A 17757-nucleotide genomic window follows, 5' to 3' on the forward strand; every position below is an offset into this window, starting at 1 on the left:
ATTTTGTAAAATCTGAAGAAAGCATGTATTTAAGAATTAATAAATCAACTACTGATTAATAGTAGATTTTTTTCCTTTGAAATTAGAAATCCAAAGAGAGCAAACTACTATTTTCTTAATTTATTATTTGCATGTCTGATATTAAATGACTGCATCACCATAGAACTTACTAAGATACAGGCATTCTGTAACTTAGGAGCATCAAACCTAATGAATATTCCATACCCTACTAACGGACATCAGGGAGGAGAGTGTGATCCTGAAAACTGAAACATAAGAATTTGTTGTGCCATCTCACCTACAAGAGCTAAATGGAAATGTAGCTGACAATTTAACTTACTATTTTTAAAGTTTCTTTAAAATTAACTCTTGTTTTTGGTAACTGCTTTATTGAGGTATAACTCACACACCATACAATTCATGTAAAATTACCTTTGAAACCTTATAAAAGACAATGAAAAATAAACACTTTCCAGCTATAATCCTATAATCTGACAACTATAATCCAGCAACCGTTTTCTGATGAATTCATTCCATTAAAGATTATGTATTACTTAAATACATAGTTTTGATCTAGTTGTAATCAGAATACATAATTTTGTTTTAGTGACTTTACTTAGTACTTTTTTTTTTTTTTTTTTTGCGGTACGTGGGCCTCTCACTGCTGTGGCCTCTCCCGTTGCGGAGTACAGGCTCCGGACGCGCAGGCTCAGTGGCCACGGCTCACGGGCCCAGCCGCTCCATGGCATGTGGGATCCTCCCGGACCGGGGCATGAACCCGCGTCCCCTGCATCGGCAGGCGGACTCTCAACCACTGCGCCACCAGGGAAGCCCCAACTTAGTACTTTTTATACAGACCAAGATACCTTTTCCAAGTTCTCCCAATAATAATACTTACTGTTCTTCATAGCTGTAGAACATTGCATCATTTTAAAGTATCATAATTAGGGAAGTCATTTTCCTGTGAGATATTGAATTAATTTTCACTTTTCACTATATAAAAATGCTTTTGTAAGTATATTTACATCCTTTACCTTTTTATTAGAATAAAGGGGATAAAGCTGGAACAGTGTGAACTATAATAGGAGGATAACCATTTCAGCCTGTTTTAATGTCTTCTCTATACCGCCACCGCCACCACAAAGGGATTACGTAGATTTGTAATACCATCTACAAAGACTGAATGTACTTGGCTTCCCTGTAGTACCTAGTGTTGTCAGTTAATTTTGCTAATTTAATACTCACAACCATTTATATGGGAAAATGTGCATGATTTCCAAACAATTAGCATTTGGATTAGCTGTTTTGTTTTCTGTTGTTCTTTGTTTTACTTATTTTGACAGAGAAGTTGCAAGAATGGTACAAAAATATGGGTCATTTAAGTGCAAATTGCTGACAGTCTGCCCCTTCACCCCTAAATACTTTAATGTCTATTCCTTATAAACAAGAACATCCTCCTATATGACCACACTACTACCAAAAAAATCAGGAAATAACACTGATACATCTAACTCTTGGACCCCGTTCAAGTTTTGCCAATTGTCCCAATAATGTCCGTGTAGTAATAGGATCTGCACTGATATCACATATTGAGTAGTTGTCACATCTCTGGTCTCCTTCAATCTGGAACAGTTCCTCAGTCTTTTCTTGACTTTCATAACCTTGACACTTTTAAAGATTACAAGCCAGTTCTTATCTATGATGTGTCTCCATTTGGGTTTGTCTGATGTTTCCTCATGATTAAATTCATGTAATATGTTTTGGGCAGTAATATCACAGAAGTGATGCTTGTGTTTTTTTGGTGGTACACTTTTTTTTTAATATTTATTTATTTTGGCTGCATCAGGTCTTAGTTTTGGCACGCAGGACCTTTCGTTGCAGTGCATGGGCTTCTCTCTAGTTGTGGTGTGCGGGCTCATTAGTTGCGGCACGTGGGCTCTCTAGTTGTGGTGCACGGGCTTAGTTGCCCCATGGCATGTGGGATCCCAGTTCCCCAGCTAGGGATCAAACCAGCATCCTCTGCATTGCAAGACAATTCTTAACCCCTGGACCACTAGGGAAGTCCCTGGTGGTGCACTCTTGATTTGTCCCTTTGCTGGTCATGTTAACTTGCTGATATCTACCAGGCTTCTCCACTGTCAAGTTACTGTTTTTCTCTTTTAATTAATTCCCTTTTTAATTAGTAAGTATCTGGGGGGAAAAGTACTATATCGATAACTTATTTCTTATCATACCTTCATTTTATTAATTTATGCATTTAAATCTGTATTGACTCACAGATTGCATTTTATTCAGTGGGTATTACCATTACTATCATTATTTATTTGGATATTTAAGTTGCCCCAGATTTAGCCAAAGGGAGGGAGCCCTTCAGGTTGGTTCCTGTGTCCTTTTGGCTGTCCTATCTTTTTAACTATTTCCTTGCTTTCTAGCACAAGATATTCTAGGCTCATCTTCACTTTCTTTGCCCCAGCCCTGGAATTAATCATTTCTCCAAGGAACTCTTGTTTCTTTTAGTGGAGTGAGGTATTTAGAGACTAAAGTCTGGGTGCTAGGGACTTCCCTCGTGGCACAGTGGTTAAGAATCCGCCTGCCAATGCAGGGGACAGGGGTTTGAACCGTGGTCCGGGAAGACCCCACATTGCTGCAGAGCAACTGAGCCCCTGTGCCACAACCACTGAGCCTGTGCTCTGGAGGCCACGAGCCACAACTACTGAGCCTGCATGCCATAACTACTGGAGCCCACGCACCTAGATCCCGTGCTCTGCAACAAGAGAACCCACCTCAACGAGAAGCCCAAGCACCACAACAAAGAGTAGCCCCCACCTGCCGCATCTAGAGACAGCCTGTGCACAGCAACAAAGACCCAACGCAGCCAAAAATAAATAAATAAATTTATTTAAAAAATAAAGTCTGGGTGCTAGATGTATTGTTCATTGCTGTTGGGATACAGCTGCTCCCCAGGCCTTCTTGGTGAACAGAGCTAGGAAATATATGTGTGTATGTAATTTTATATATACTCGTACATGTGCATATATATAACCATGAGTTTGTACCAGTATCTTTGATTCCAGTTTAACACCAAATAATTCATTTTAGTTTTCTCCCTTCCCATATTTGTAACTCTTCTTTCAAGCAGTAGCAGTGAGAAATCTGGCTCTCTTTGTCCTTAATATGCTTGTTATTTGATCTGTCCACTCCTTTCTATCTTCATCCACCCCTACGCGGTTACTCTCCTCACCTACTTGGACTCTGACACAGCCCACCAGCTCACAACATGTCTCCCTCACTGTGATGCAAACCCTGTGCACATCTTTAGAATATAAATGCTTTCTTCCATGAAACTTTCTAATCTTTGTTGTTCTTTTTCTTATTTATTGCCTCTTTATCATAAAACAGTCTGACACTGTTAATTTTGGGGGGAAATTTGTATATCCTACCCTTCTCTCCTCAATTAAAGCTGCTAGAAGTCAGGCACTGTGTCATGGACTTCTTTGGTATCCTTTTCAGCACCAAGCACAATACCCAGTCAATTCTCACTTAAAAGAATGATTACATTGCATTGCAGCTGTGGTAATGCTTACTGGGTGTGGGTCATTGAATGACAGACTTATAGAAGAGTTTACACTTTGTTGTTTATTTTCTTGATAGCTTATTATAACTTAAATTTCCAAATGAATGTTATATTTAAACTTAATTGATGAAAAGAGTTGTTTTTAAAATGACTCCATCGTTGAAAAACACTTTTGGAACTCCTTTTTAAATTACTTTTAGAGATAGTTTAATAGCCATCTAAGCAGTCAATTTCAGTATTTTACATCATACCTGTGTTGACCTAGTCTTAACCAGTGTAGTCAACTGCCTTTACCAGACTTGGATCTGGGCAAGTTTTGGGTATTTCCAAAAATTACATCTACTTGCAAAGTAAAAATTTGCCACCATCAAACATACTCAGAACCATGCACTTTCTTTGAAGATAGTTCCAGGAGAGAAGATCCAGAAATATTTAAGGTGAAGTAGCATAATGTAAAGTCTTTTTAGAAAACAACTTTGAGGGCTTCCCTGGTGGCACAGTGGTTGGGAGTCTACCTGCCAATGCAAGGGATGAGAGTTCAAGCCCTGGTCTGGGAGAATCCCACATGCCACGGAGTGGCTAAGCCTGTGCGCCACAGCTGCTGAGCTTGCACTCTGGAGCCCACGAGCCAGAACTGCTGCGCCCGCATGCCACAGCTACTGAGGCCTGCACACCTAGAGCCTGTGTTCCACAATGGGAGCGGCTACTACAATGAGACGCCTGTGCACTGCGATGAGGAGTGGCCCCCATTCTCAGCAACTAGAGAAAGCCTGTGCGCAGGAGCGAGGACCCAACTCAGCCAGAATGAATGAATGAATGAATAAATAAATAAATAAAATTTATTTAAAAAAAGAAAACAACTTTGAAGACAACACAGTCATTATAAATTTTCTTAAAGTTAACTTTAATATGTTTGTTTTTTAAAATTGATTTCATTAGTTACCCCTTGTATATGAGATATGAATCCTGCTTTTAAAGATGTTACCAGTTGTATAAAATCACTGTGACCATTTTCATCTCTGAGCAGAGGATCTGGGATAGAGATAATGAATAACAAACTTTTAGTATGTCATTTCTATACAGTGTGCTTTTTTTTTTTTACAATGAGCATATATTGTTTTTATAATTTATTTTATTTATTTTTGGCTGCGTTGGGTCTTCGTTGCTACACATGGGCTTTTTCTAGTTGCGGAGAGCGGGGACTGCTCTTCGTTGCAGTGTGTGGACTTCTCATTGTGGTGGCTTCTCTTGTTGCAGAGCACGGACTCTAGGCACACAGGCTTCAGTAGTTGTGGCTCGCGGGCTCTAGAGCGCAGGCTCAGTAGTTGTGGCATGCAGGCTTAGTTGGATGCACTTAGTTGGGTGCGGCATGTGGGATCTTCCCGGACCACAACTCGAACCTGTGTCGCTTGCATCAGCAGGCGGATTCTTAACCACTGCACCACCAGGGAAGCCCTATTTTTATAATTTAAAACAACTAAAAAAATTTGAGTTACAAAACTTAGCAACTTGTAGAAAAAGTGACATGATTCATGGCTCTTTGACAGACATTTAACCTGAATTTTAGGAGGATACTAGAATCTACAGAAATGTTATTATTGATAACTTGGCTTCAGGGGTCTGTGAATCCAAATTGTATGTAAAGCTGTATGTTACCTTGTTTTTTTCAGGAAGGGTCCATAGCTTTCATTAGATTTTTTAAAAGGTTCTAGACAAAAAGTCTAAGAACTACTACTACCACAGAGTGAAATTCTTTTAGAACATGGATAACTTAACCCTCTTTATATGAAATTAAAATAGGCCCACATTCCAAATTGTCTTTTATAGCCAGCATTTTTAGTAAATTCTGCCATATTTTCCTACAGTTGAGGGAGAAGGCTCACATACTAGAATCTTACTGATCTGATTTTTTTTTTTTTTTCACTTTTTGAAGGTTTCTTGTTCTCCACAAGGTCTGAAGGTTTGGGTTCAGGATACTTCATATTTGTGTAGTCGGGCCGGGCAGGTCCTCCCCGTCAGTATTCAGATGAATGGCTGGATTCACGATGGAAACTTGCTCTGCCCATCATGTTGGGACTTCTGTGAGCTCTGTCCCCCAGAAACAGATCCTCCAACTACTAACTTGACCCGAGCTCTACCCCTAGGTGAGTAGCCTCTGTGGTTGGAGTACAGAGAAGCACTCTTCTTACAAGATGTTGAAAATGCCCTGCAAGGAAGCTCTAAAACAGGTTGCGCATCTTCTCTTCTAATTGCAGTTTTATGGGAAGATCGCCTTCCCTCCATGGTTAGAAATTGAAGCTAGGTAGACTTGACACCTCTCTTCAGTAAGAGTGAGGGTGAGGAAACTTTCGATATGTGAAGAACCTCTGACTTGCACAAAAACATTCATTGAAGGTTACAAAAAGTTAATGTTTCAGCCATTCATTTTGAAAGTAAGAGTAAAAATTCTGTTCATGAATACAAAAAGCAATTAAATATATTTTAGTTATATTATAACTAGGTGAGGCGAAAGAGCGGGAAAGTCACTGGAAAAGATGCTCAAAGAAGGGATTGACATGCCCACAAAGAAGAGAAAGGGGCAGGGAGATGCAAATATACACAGTGAGATAGAAAGACAGGCTGGCAAAGACAGTGGTTTTCACTGAGAGATATATTACTCATTCTGTGAGACTCCAGAGAGTAGGACTGAGAACAATGAATTAAAGTTGTAGGGAGACAGATTCCAGTAAAATCCTTTAGAACCAGGAGAAGAGTGCATTCCCTGTTGATGAAGATGTGCAAACTGAGGCTGATGACCCATTTCTAAGTTTTAAAAGCAGAACTCATGAACTCTCAATGAAAGCTTTGACCTATGGTCCATGATATTTTAATTAAATGACCTATGAGATTTTATGACAGTTTGATATTTTGGAATAGGCCATGTTTTATTTTCTCAACTGGAGGTATTTTTTAAATGGAACTGTATAGCCCTTTGCTTGCTCCACGGTCTGGTTGAAAACAAAGGGCTACATTCACTTTATAGCTCAAAGTTTCTTCACCTCTAAAATTTAATTCCCTTTCTTTCCCACATTCTGGGTCCTTTATCAAGACATGGGCTATAAGTAGAGGGTGAATTTGGGGAGATTAATACTTGTGTTAGGGGTGCCTAAGACCACCCGCAGATTTCATGACTCTCTAGGACTCAAAGGACTCAGCCTCTAGTTGTACTTACGGCTAAGCTTTGTTAGAGCAAAAAGATACAAAGCAGAATCAGCAAAGGGAAAGGGGACAGTAGGTGAAGTCTGGAAGAAACCACTTCCCAGACACCAGCTAAAGGCCGTCCTTGCAAACAGGACTTTCAAATGATGACCATCTCAGGCCTGCTGTGTTAACTCTTTTCACTTAACTTCTGTGAGCCAGCTGAGTTTTCTGCAGTTATAATAGTAATGCACAATGAATTAAAAGATCTTAGGTCCTTTTGATATGGTATATAATAAATGTAGTGTTAAATATTCTTAGTTAACTTTCATATGAAGTGATAGGATGACTTGATTTTGTTATTGTTAAATTGCTTTGGCTAGAATTAAAGGGCTGCTAGTCTACAAATAGGTGGTTCTGATGGAGTTCCCATGCTCAGGCCTAATCTCAGAGTTAACTATAAGAAATATCATCATTTCAATGTCCAAGAGATGAGCATTGATTCAGCCATTAGCAGTTAGAGTTGAGTTAAAGAGAGAGTTACTCCAGCTGGTTCAGGGGTAAGAATCTTAGGAGTACAGTAAAAAAATGTGTAGAAATGAGGAGAAAGCCAGACTAGTTCAAGGATCTGTGAAGGGATTAGTTCCTGTCCTTGGAGCATGGCAAAGACAAGTGAATCTGTTGAAAGGAGGTGGGAGTAGAGATTGCAAATGACCCCACCCCCTCCACCAACCTGTGCCCTAGACTTGACTTCTTATCCAGCTCCCTCTTTGTAGTCACCCTTCTGATACTGTGGTACTATGTTGTGATTTCTTCCCCATTAACCAGTTCTATGAGGAAGCATGCTCAAAAAAGGATTGTAACCTCCGAATCACTACCACACTTTTGAAAAATGTATAAAATATTACAAGAATAGATGCCTTTTAGAAAAAAAAAAAGGAATAGATACCTTTTAGGCATAATTTCCATTAGTGAATATGAAAGATTTATTTCTAAATTTTCTGATCTCTTCAGATTGTGGAGGTTATTTTGTTTCTATTTATTAAATGCTAGACACTTTGCTGAGTGTTTTATGTCTATATCATTGTATTTAATCATCACAAAACCTAATGAGGTAGGAATTATCATTTTACACATGAGAAAACTAAGGTATAAAGAGATTAAGTGATATATTCACTGTCACAGCTAATGAGGTTCAGATCAAAACCCAGATCTGATCGTCTCTGATTCATTTTGAAACACGCTCTTTGTATCTTTCCTTTTTAAAGAGTACTGTCACAGAAAGTGCAGTGTTTTTGAAGGACAACAAATGTTCTAGAGCGGCCATTAATATTTTAATAGCTTGTTAAATGTTAGTACCAACAGTAGATAAACAACAGTTAGTTCAGTTCCCCTCCTATTTCCTTTGTGCCAAATTGAGAATTGGGAGATAAAGGGATATGCCTGTGTTATTAGTGACTCCAGGGTCTATTCCTTATTCCAGCCAAGACCACTCTACCTGATGTTGTAGGCCAGAACGTATCCAGTAGACCTTTCTGGGGTGATGGAAATGTTGTATAATCTGTGCTGTCCCATACAATAGTCATTAGCCACATGTGACTATTAAACATGTGAAATGTGGCTACTGTGACAGAGGAACTAAATATTTCATCTCATTTTGGTTAATTTAAATTTAAATAGCACATATAGCTAATGGCTGCCATATTGGACATTGCAGCTTGAGCTCAGAAGTTCTCAAACTTTAGCATGCATCAGAATCATGTTAAAACACAGATTGCTACGACTCACCCCCAGAGTTTCTGATTCAGAAGATCTGGGTTGGAGCCTGAGAAGTTCCCAGGTGATGCTGATGTTGTTGACTCAGGTACCATACTTTGAGAAGGATTGATTTTTCTAACATTTAACGATTGCCAGCTGGTTCCATTGGGGAAGAATATAAGTTCTCCATGGTTTACTTGTATTACATACAGTGAAATAATTTTTTAAAATACTTATTCTACACTGTATAGTTCTCAGAAGAACAAGCTCCAGTGCCTTAACATTATCATTTTATTAATTCTATAGCTGAAAAACCAGTCCTTTTTTTCTTACCTTTTAAGCAAGTCAGACTTGAAGCTTGGTTGGTTCTTTATTGGTCAAAATAGTAGAAAGGACAACTCATCCTGAAATAAAGTCAGGTTGACCTGGTCTCTTGACTGCTAAAAAATGTACTCCATTCTGAGAATTGTTTGGGGGAAATAGTTTTAGCTGTTAGAACAACTCTTAGATAAATTAAAATATACTCCTACTGCCCAAAACTCATAGAATCTTCTGCTGTTTCCAAATCAAGCCTGGGGTGATATGGATAGATGGGTAGATATTTAGAGATTGGGGAACGTATGTCCTGTTTTGCCTGGGACAGTCCACGTGCCTATTGTCCTGGTATGATTACTAATAATTCCCTTGTGTTAAAATTATCAAAGAGAACAATTTAGTTGATCAAAGCAAATTTTATTTCACACAGGCAGTCTCTACTCTCAGGAGTCCAGAGAGCTGTAAAATAAGGGAAAAGGGCTACAAGCAGGAAACAAGGAAGAAGTACTCAGCTTAGGTTGATGGGCCGGGGTTAAGTATCTAACCTTATTTAGAAAGATCAAGGAACAAAGAAATAAGTATACAGCCCACACTGGCTCAGCGGTTGGAGATTGGCTGACTGGATATTCTGTGGTTCTGGTCAAGTGGAGCATTTACACAAACATGAAAGTTATCTAAGTTTTAATTTGCTGATGTGACGCCATGGGCAGGAGAGGCTCCATCTTAAGACTAGAAATTTATTTCAACGCTTATCTCAAAATGTCCTGATATGGGATGATAAATTATAGGGTCACCCTACTTAGAAGGGACAAGGTAGAATAGAAGAGAGTCCAGCATCCCATGTCAGAATAGCCAAGAATTTCATTTACTTTCCTGTGTAGCATCTTTAGCTTTGCCAGGATACTACCCTGTCTTTTCTTGGGTGCTGATTTTGAACCTTGATACGGTAGGTACATCTTCTTTTCTCCTACATAAATATTTTGTTCTTTTTCTATAAATATAAAAAAAGACTTTGCATATATGGATTTCAGGAAGTCACTCTTGATTCTACTCTTCAAGGTAGTCCTTCCTCACCTTTTAATAATTACCTCTACTCATCTGTCAACATTTTGTTGGTATAATTTTTTCCAAAAATGTCTGTGGAAAGTCAATTTTTTGTTTTCAACCCTAGATCTCTGTTCCTGTTCCTCTAGCCCAGTGGTTACACTTTGGCTTCTGCTAGGCAATCTATTTCCTCTGCTGGCTGGATTTCTTCTGTGCGTATGGCATTAGGAATGGAAAAGTGAATTCTGAAGACATTCCTTTGTGTCATGTTCCTCTGAACAAAGCACAAAATCTGGGCGAGTGCCAGCCTATACAGATGGCAGAAGTGGCATTCCTGACTTTGGCTTGGAAGTGTTGACCATAATCAGATCTTGAAGCAGAGCTTCACAGCAATCACGCCTCATCAGCAACCCAACAGCCTCAAAGTTTGGAGAAGGAGGAGGAATTCCAAATCACCAAGTCTCTTTATTTTTCAGGATAAATACTCTTCTTGAAGTTTTCCTTTGAAAATGGGATAATAGGTGAAAAATTCAGTTATTGCATACCTCAGCATCTTCATTAACCTAAAACAATGGGAAGGTTCATCACTGCTGCAATAATTTAAAGAACAGCTAATCATTGCAAGGTTATAAGTTGTGGACCCTGTCCTCAAAAGTATAAATTGTCCTTTGACTTACAGAAAATAACTTGAATTGGGATTTCTACATCACTGTTATACCTATTTTGAGTTTAATGACTGTATATGGTACACCTAAATCATTGTTCTCATTGTTTTTTTTTAAAATTATGTTTTGCTAAATCTTATGATTTAACCATGCTAGCCTTTTCAAACCAGCTGTGTGGCAGTTTCCTGCTGAACCATTAGGTGTTGGTAGCTGTATCTGTACTCATTGATCTTCAGAGAGTAGCTTCCAGTTGTATTCTCCATTAGTTTAATAATGACTTGAAAAACTGGGAAGCAGAGAGAGAAAAATACTCTGCCCTGTGAAAACATTGAAGACATGCAAATAAAAGAAAACCTAATTGTATGTTTTCCAGATAATAGTTATGACAACTGCAATCCAACAAAAATAGAACTTTCCTTTTTGACCAATGAAGATAAAAAGAAATTCTGGTATAGACGGGTATGCAGTATTTTCAAGTGGGCTTAGGAGTTGTTACAGAAGAATTTGACTATCTGAAAATTATTTTATGTGTAAGAAGAAAAGATATAAGTCAAAACAAGATGATCTGAATTGTTTATAGCAAAGTGTAGGTTTCGTGTAGGGCCTATCCAATAGGGTCCACTTTACCACACAGGGTATGGCTTAGTCCACAGAAGTCAGAAGGTTGCCTTTGCTTTAAAAGGAGGTAATGTCTTTTACCTCTTGTATTTGACACTCTTTCTGTCACCCATAGATTCTGGTCCCCAGAAGCAATTCTGCTCTTGTACTAGAGCTGACCAACCCTACTTAGTAAACCCAATTAGAAAATCTTTAATGATGAATGATGCCCAGTTTTTCTCTCTAAAGCTAATGAAGTCCTGTGGCATTAGAAACATAGCCCTTGGACATGCATTCATTCATTCACTGGTTGGCCCTTTAATTCAGCATACAGTTATTGAGCACTCAGTTTAAGAAACTGCTAAGTGAACAAACAGCATAATTACTAAGGAGTAATTCCAAATTATTGTTTGGCACTGGAGCCAAACAGCAACTCCAGCATAGAGGAGAGTCACCTTTTTTAAAAAAAATGCATACATTTAAAATACTTATTTGCCTACAATTTTAAATTGGAGGTATTTGTCATTGTGAAAAGCTGGGGGTCTCTAGCATAGCCAGCCTCAGCTGAAGAAAATCTAATACCAATGGTGTTTCTGCCTACGTTCTGCATACTTTAAATCATGAAAAGTCAGAGAAAAATGTAGAGTATATTTTTAAAGAAAGTTATAAAAATCTAAACTTATATACCCAATGTGATTATGAATCATCCTGCAAAGTTGTACAAAGAATTTCACGAAAAATAATATGGATTCATAATATATTTAAGACTCACAGTGATAGGTTCAATTATATTTTGACTGTTGTGCAGTAATGCCATTTAGGTAGTATTGTTTCTGAGCATGGTGCTTTTTATACTTGAAATATATTTTTGCTTTACTTTTTATTGATATAATTATATTTGCACTAATGACTTTCTGAAGAAAATATTATAGATGACATTTTTTCTATATATATATATTTGTTAAGCTTGGAATCTGGTAGCCCAGTGTTTTCTCGGCACAAACGTAGAACCTGGTAAAGTATGGTGTTAAGAAATCTTGAGTTTTTGAGGGTAACTAACAGTGCTGGTGTCTTCCTTCCTCTTCAACAAGTCTTGAAAGTGGTTGCTTATCACTGATTCTGCATAGTATACTCAGTGAGGATTTAGAAGGCCACTGATAAAATTCTAAATTTCTAAAAAGAAGGATTTTTAAAATCTGAAATTTCAATGCAGAATTAGCAGGCTAGAATTAAGTTTTGAACTGAAGAACTTGAGATGACCTAAATTTCAATATCCTGTGGCAGGTAATGCTCTTTATGTTCACAAAACCAGTTCACTGAGAAAGAGACCATGCAGACTGCAGCCATGGTGGGAGTGAGGTGGGGCAGGGAAGGGGCATGGGGATAGCTGATTTGAGGATAGTAGACTGAAGTCCCTTTCTGACTCAAAAGGGTCAAGTCCTTATAAAAACTGACTACCTCAGTTTTCAGTTCAGACTTAGGTTCATTTTGATAGTAATTTTTTTCAATTTAAATAGTATATCAATTTTATTTTTTTTAACATCTCTTTGGCTTTACAATGGTGTGTTAGTTTCTGCTTTATAAAAAAGTGAATCAGTTATACATATGTTCCCATATCTCTTCCCTCTTGCGCCTCCCTCCCTCTCACCCTCCCTATCCCACCCCTCCAGGTGGTCACAAAGCACCGAGCTGATCTCCCTGTGCTATGTGGCTGCTTCCCACTAGCTATCTACCTTACATTTGGTAGTGTATATATGTCCATGCCTCTCTCTCGCTTTGTCACAGCTCACCCTTCCTCCTCCCCCCCCAATGTCAAAATTAACAAGTGAATTTGTCTCTCAGGTTTTCAAGAACAGAATTTACAGGAAGGAAGCAAAAGCCTTGTCACTAGACTTGAGCTGATAGCTTTAAAGAAACTGGAAAGCAGTTAGGTAGTCTTAATGTAGATCCGTCTGTATTCTCCTGAAAAACATCCTTTTCCCTTACTTATTCCCTTACTTATTTCTTAAGGATACTTATTTTTGTTAAGATCAACTAGGCATTCTAAAAATGTTATAAATTATGCTTAAAATTAGTTTCAGCCTAATATGTTGGTTTAGAGTTTATCAATATTTGAAAGTGAAACATTAATGAAGTTTAAATAGTTTTAGGAAGATACATACATAATTATACCAGAGTATTCCATAAAATTTTATCAATATTCTCTTTAGTATTAGAAGACTCACTGATTGAGACCATCTGTAAAATGACTAGATGCTTTCTCAGAATCTTTCCAGCTCTAATATTCTGTGACTAATGTTCATGAATATTCAGAATATTCTAATATTCTGCATGACTAATTCATGCAGAATTTCTAGGTCACTGCTGGCTCTGACCCACCTCCTGGAGTATGCCAGCTTACACACCATGTTCATCACAGTGTCCTGTGCTCAGTGCCTTAGCGCTGTCCTTGTCCTTGGACACTGAATGGAGAGAGAAGAGCCCGTTTCTGCGGGCATTTGAGTAGTCCTGGCAGGAGGAGATGGACTTCAGTCACAGCCCCACAGACCTGTTTCACAGTTGGCACCAGTCATCCGTGCCATGTCCCTGCAGCCCAAGAGGACTAACATATTTTAATAAAGTCTGTGCTACTCGTTCTGAAGAAAGAACTTACCTGAAAGGATGACCTTTTTTTTTTTTTGACACATTTAGTCAGGATTGGGGAGGGAGTGGTGAATTATTTTCTTTTTGTTTACATTTTTAATAAATAAAATAGATTTAAGAACTAATCTTTATTTATGGTATTTAACTTTAAGTGTAATATATTACTTAGAAAAAACACAGCTTTAATAAAAATGGAAACTAATCTGCATCTTTTCTTTACTTAATTAACACCATCAATTTTTTTAAACCTGGATGAGGGATACAAACACAGCCATGCACTCTATATGGGGACGATGAGGTGTTTATTATGAAACATAATTCAATTTTTACTTTAAGTGGAGTAAAATTGTCCTACTTAAAGAATAGGGACAGGTCTTATGTAAAGCTACAGGGAATAACCCTCCTCAAATAGTTAAGCAGGAAAGACAGCCGACTAAAACAATTTAGGGCAGCCGTCTCTGGCTGGAGATTATTCCTGTCCCATTTGTTCTGTGCTGTGGGCCAGGAGTCTCACCGCAGGACCGCTCTGCACATTCAAGTACCACACTCCATTTGGTAGCAGCAAGTAAATTGTGGCTGTGGAGTGTGGAGCGTGATTCTTCCTCATAAACTGACTGTAGTTTGAGAGAACGTACCTGGGGCGTGCCTTCACCATGTGCACTCAGAGCCATCCTGCCCTGTGGCCTGGAGCCAAGCACTGTGAAATGGACTGAGCACAGCTTCTGTGACCTACTTGCTGAGCTGAGATCTTTGTGGGAAATTTTAATGATAATATTTAGATTTTTTAACATTTTAAATATTTCATGTAAGTAGCTAAAACTATGTACAATAAATTACTTCAAGTAGTTGAATAAATTCAATATTATTTGTACGCTGTACTGAAGACGAAGTGTCTATGTCTCATACATTACCTGTTTATACTACCTTTTGGTATGTTCATAGAATATATCTTATTTAATAGGCGTCAATACATAAACGAGTCTTTTGTCAACAACTCTCTGGTAGATACGTTGAAATGGAGCGGTTTATTTAAGTCAGCTTGTTAGTGTTCTGCCAGAAGTTTGTTCCTTAATGTTTGAAATAAACTGGACTTGTTTGGAGGTAGAAGTCCAAATACACCATCTGATGTTCTGGTAGATGACCAATACCATTCTCATTTTTTTTTCTTTTAATAAATTTATTTATTTATTTATTTATTTTAGGCTGTGTTGGGTTTTCATTGCTGTGCATGGTCTTTCTCTAGTTGCAGCGAGCGGGAGCTACTCTTTGTTGTGGCACGTGGGCTTCTTATTGTGGTGATTTCTCTTGTTGCGGAGCATGGGCTGTAGGTGCGTGGGCTTCAGTAGTTGTGGCACGCGGGCTCAATAGTTGTGGCTTGCGAGTTCTAGAGTGCAGGCTCAGTAGTTGTGGCACACGGGCTTAGTTGCTCCGTGGCATGTGTGATCTCCCAGACCAGGGCTCGAGCCCGTGTCCACTGCATTGGCAGGTGGATTCTTAACCACTGTGCCACCCGGAAAGTCCCCATTCTCATTTTATATGTATAGAAATATTTTTTTCTGCCTACAGACATTAGTATATCTTAGATTCGATGCCATTTTAACACTCAGTGCCACTAACAATTTTTTCAATTTCAACAGAAACAGTAACTCAACTTTCTGACATTGTCTCATTTGAAAATATTCAAATCACAATATCTGAACATCTCCTGGCTCCCCCCTCACCCCACCCCATTAGGTCTCCTAGTGACATTTTAAGAAGGCTACAGGTTGACTGAAAGAGATTTCACATGTGCTTACACACGAGTGCTCATTAGTGTTTACATAGTGAAGACTTTGATATATTTGGTTGAGGGTCTGAAAATTTAATGGAAGTGAGGTAGCTACAGAGAATAGAGCAAATGTCGCGCGCCTCAGCACAGCTTGCCAGACCAGCCCCAGAGCCTTGAATCTTAACAGAGGTCAGATAAAACAGGTTATGCCACTGTTCTAAAATGATTTGGTTAGTTGTAAAGCTTTATGCTTGTTACTAAGTAAATAAAATGTGTAAAATCTGCATTTCTTACAATAGGTTTGACAGAGGAGTAAAGAGGGAGGCTGTAAGTGCTATATAGGTGTTAAATAATCTTTAGGGATAAGCATCATGGTGATGAAGAGAAAAGTGAAGAAGGGAAATATCTGAGGCAAATCAGTCCTCAGCCTGATTGAGGTGAGTCTGTGGCTTTGCCACTCTGGGATTTTGCCCCAGAACCCCGGCACCAGCAGTGTGCCCCATGCTGGATCTCCATAGATGGGTTTTTTTCCTCCTTTTTTTTTTCTAACTTATCCTCTCACAGCTGCCCTCCACCCCAGGCTCTGACCATTCCTCCTCCTGTCTCCCCATTACCATTTCAAAACAGCCCAGTTTTCTGAAGTATATATGCATATCTATTTGGTGGTATTATTAACTGGGGGTGGTGGTGAGGGGGTCTTACCCCTCCATTTCTCAAGGATTGATTTGGAGGGAGGGAGCCAGTAGTTCTCACTAATTTATTAATTTGGCAGAAACTCCCCTCCCCCTACATATACAGAAACTCCCCTCCCCTCCCCCTACATAACAGCTCCTGCTGTTTTATAATTTTCATACCACCATTCAATTCCAGGTCGGGAATGACAATGCCTGGTGTGGCTGCCATGCACTGTGGCCCAGGAGCATGGTGGTGAAAATGAGCAGACTGGAGTCTGTTGAGCTGAGGAACCGCAGCAGTTCAGCTCCAGGGAGGGCAGGCACCGGTCCGGGTGTGGCATTCAGCTGCTAAAAGTAAGCCAAAGGCATAGATCCAGAACTTATTAGTGCCCAGAGGAAGAAACAGATAGTGAAGGTAAGTCTAAATACAAGGGAGAATGAAGGCCTAAGAATTGGGTACTAAGAAATGAGTCAAAGATGAGGGAGACAGAAAGGGCCAGGGGAGCAAGAGTGTGCATGCAGAATGACCAGACCTTGTAATGCTGGATGGGGAGGGGCTGCCTTTTGTACTTGCCTCCAGGGTGTAAGTGCACTTGAGAGTGCCTTCTGACACTTAGCACAGTGGAGCTACTGAATCTAGTGACTGAACACTGAAGAAGTATTTGTTGCGTACTTACTATATTCAACGTGTATTTAGCACCAACTGTGGCAGGCACTCTGCTGGGCCATAGGAACACAAGAAACAGACAGATATGGTCTTTGTCCTGGAGTCAGTGAAGGAGGAGGACAATTAAGCGATTATTTACGGTAAAGTTTAGACTTGAAATTGGTGGGATAATACATATAGCATGCTGATAAGAAAGAGTGGAGAGAACAAAGGCTTAAGATAAAAGACAGATGCCCAATCAAGTCAGGCTCTGAGAGGTTAGAAGGTGGGAGCAGAGCACGAGGAATGCACTGCACCTTCCACTGTGAGTAGGACATGGAGGGAAGCGGGAGCACGTTTGTTAGGTTTGGTGGCTGTCGCTGAGTTCCCAGTCCTGAAAGGGAAGTCACCATTGTCTGAGGTGAATAGGGTCTGAGATCTGAAGAGCACAGTTGGCCCTGACCCTCCATATTTGCATAAATTCTATCCCCAGTTGGTTGAATCGCAGATATGGAACTGCAGATGCAGACAGCCTACTGTATTCTGCCATTTTATATAAAGGACTTGAGCCTCCACAGATTGTGGTATCTGCAGGGGATCCTGGAACCAATCCTCCTGCGGATTCTGAGGGATGAATGTATTAAAGGTTTAAGCTTCTGTAAACAGATATGTTTTGGTGACGACTGTTCTGGGTCTATTTTTCCTGGAAGGCAGTGTGTACCTTTTTATTCCATAGATCCAAGTCTAAAAATTTCAAATAATTTTTTCGAATTTTACCTTAATTTACTATTTTCAGTTTTACTCTTTAGGAATGTCAGTTATGTATAAGCTTGTCCTCAATTACTATCACTTTTTCTCTAATCCTTTATTTTTTTAAAATTTTTATTGGGTTATAG

The 17757-nt window shown here is 39.1% G+C and overlaps 1 protein-coding gene across 2 annotated transcripts in view; it reads left to right on the forward strand.

Annotated features, from left to right (window-relative positions):
- The window catches only part of LMLN (leishmanolysin like peptidase), a gene marked incomplete at both ends in the record, with an annotated part of 74200 nt that extends 64104 nt beyond the window's left edge, over positions 1-10096 (forward strand). For both annotated transcript variants that reach the window (XM_082654686.1, XM_082654687.1), the window contains 2 exons: positions 5508-5718; positions 9996-10096. In XM_082654686.1, the coding sequence (XP_082510812.1) occupies positions 5508-5718; positions 9996-10096 (312 nt within the window). The remainder of the gene's footprint in view (positions 1-5507; positions 5719-9995) is intronic.
- Positions 10097-17757: the final 7661 nt, after the last annotated feature.

The sequence above is a fragment of the Grampus griseus genome, assembly GCF_964374135.1.
Source record: "Grampus griseus genome assembly, chromosome: 5".
NCBI classification, from domain to species: domain Eukaryota; kingdom Metazoa; phylum Chordata; class Mammalia; order Artiodactyla; family Delphinidae; genus Grampus; species Grampus griseus.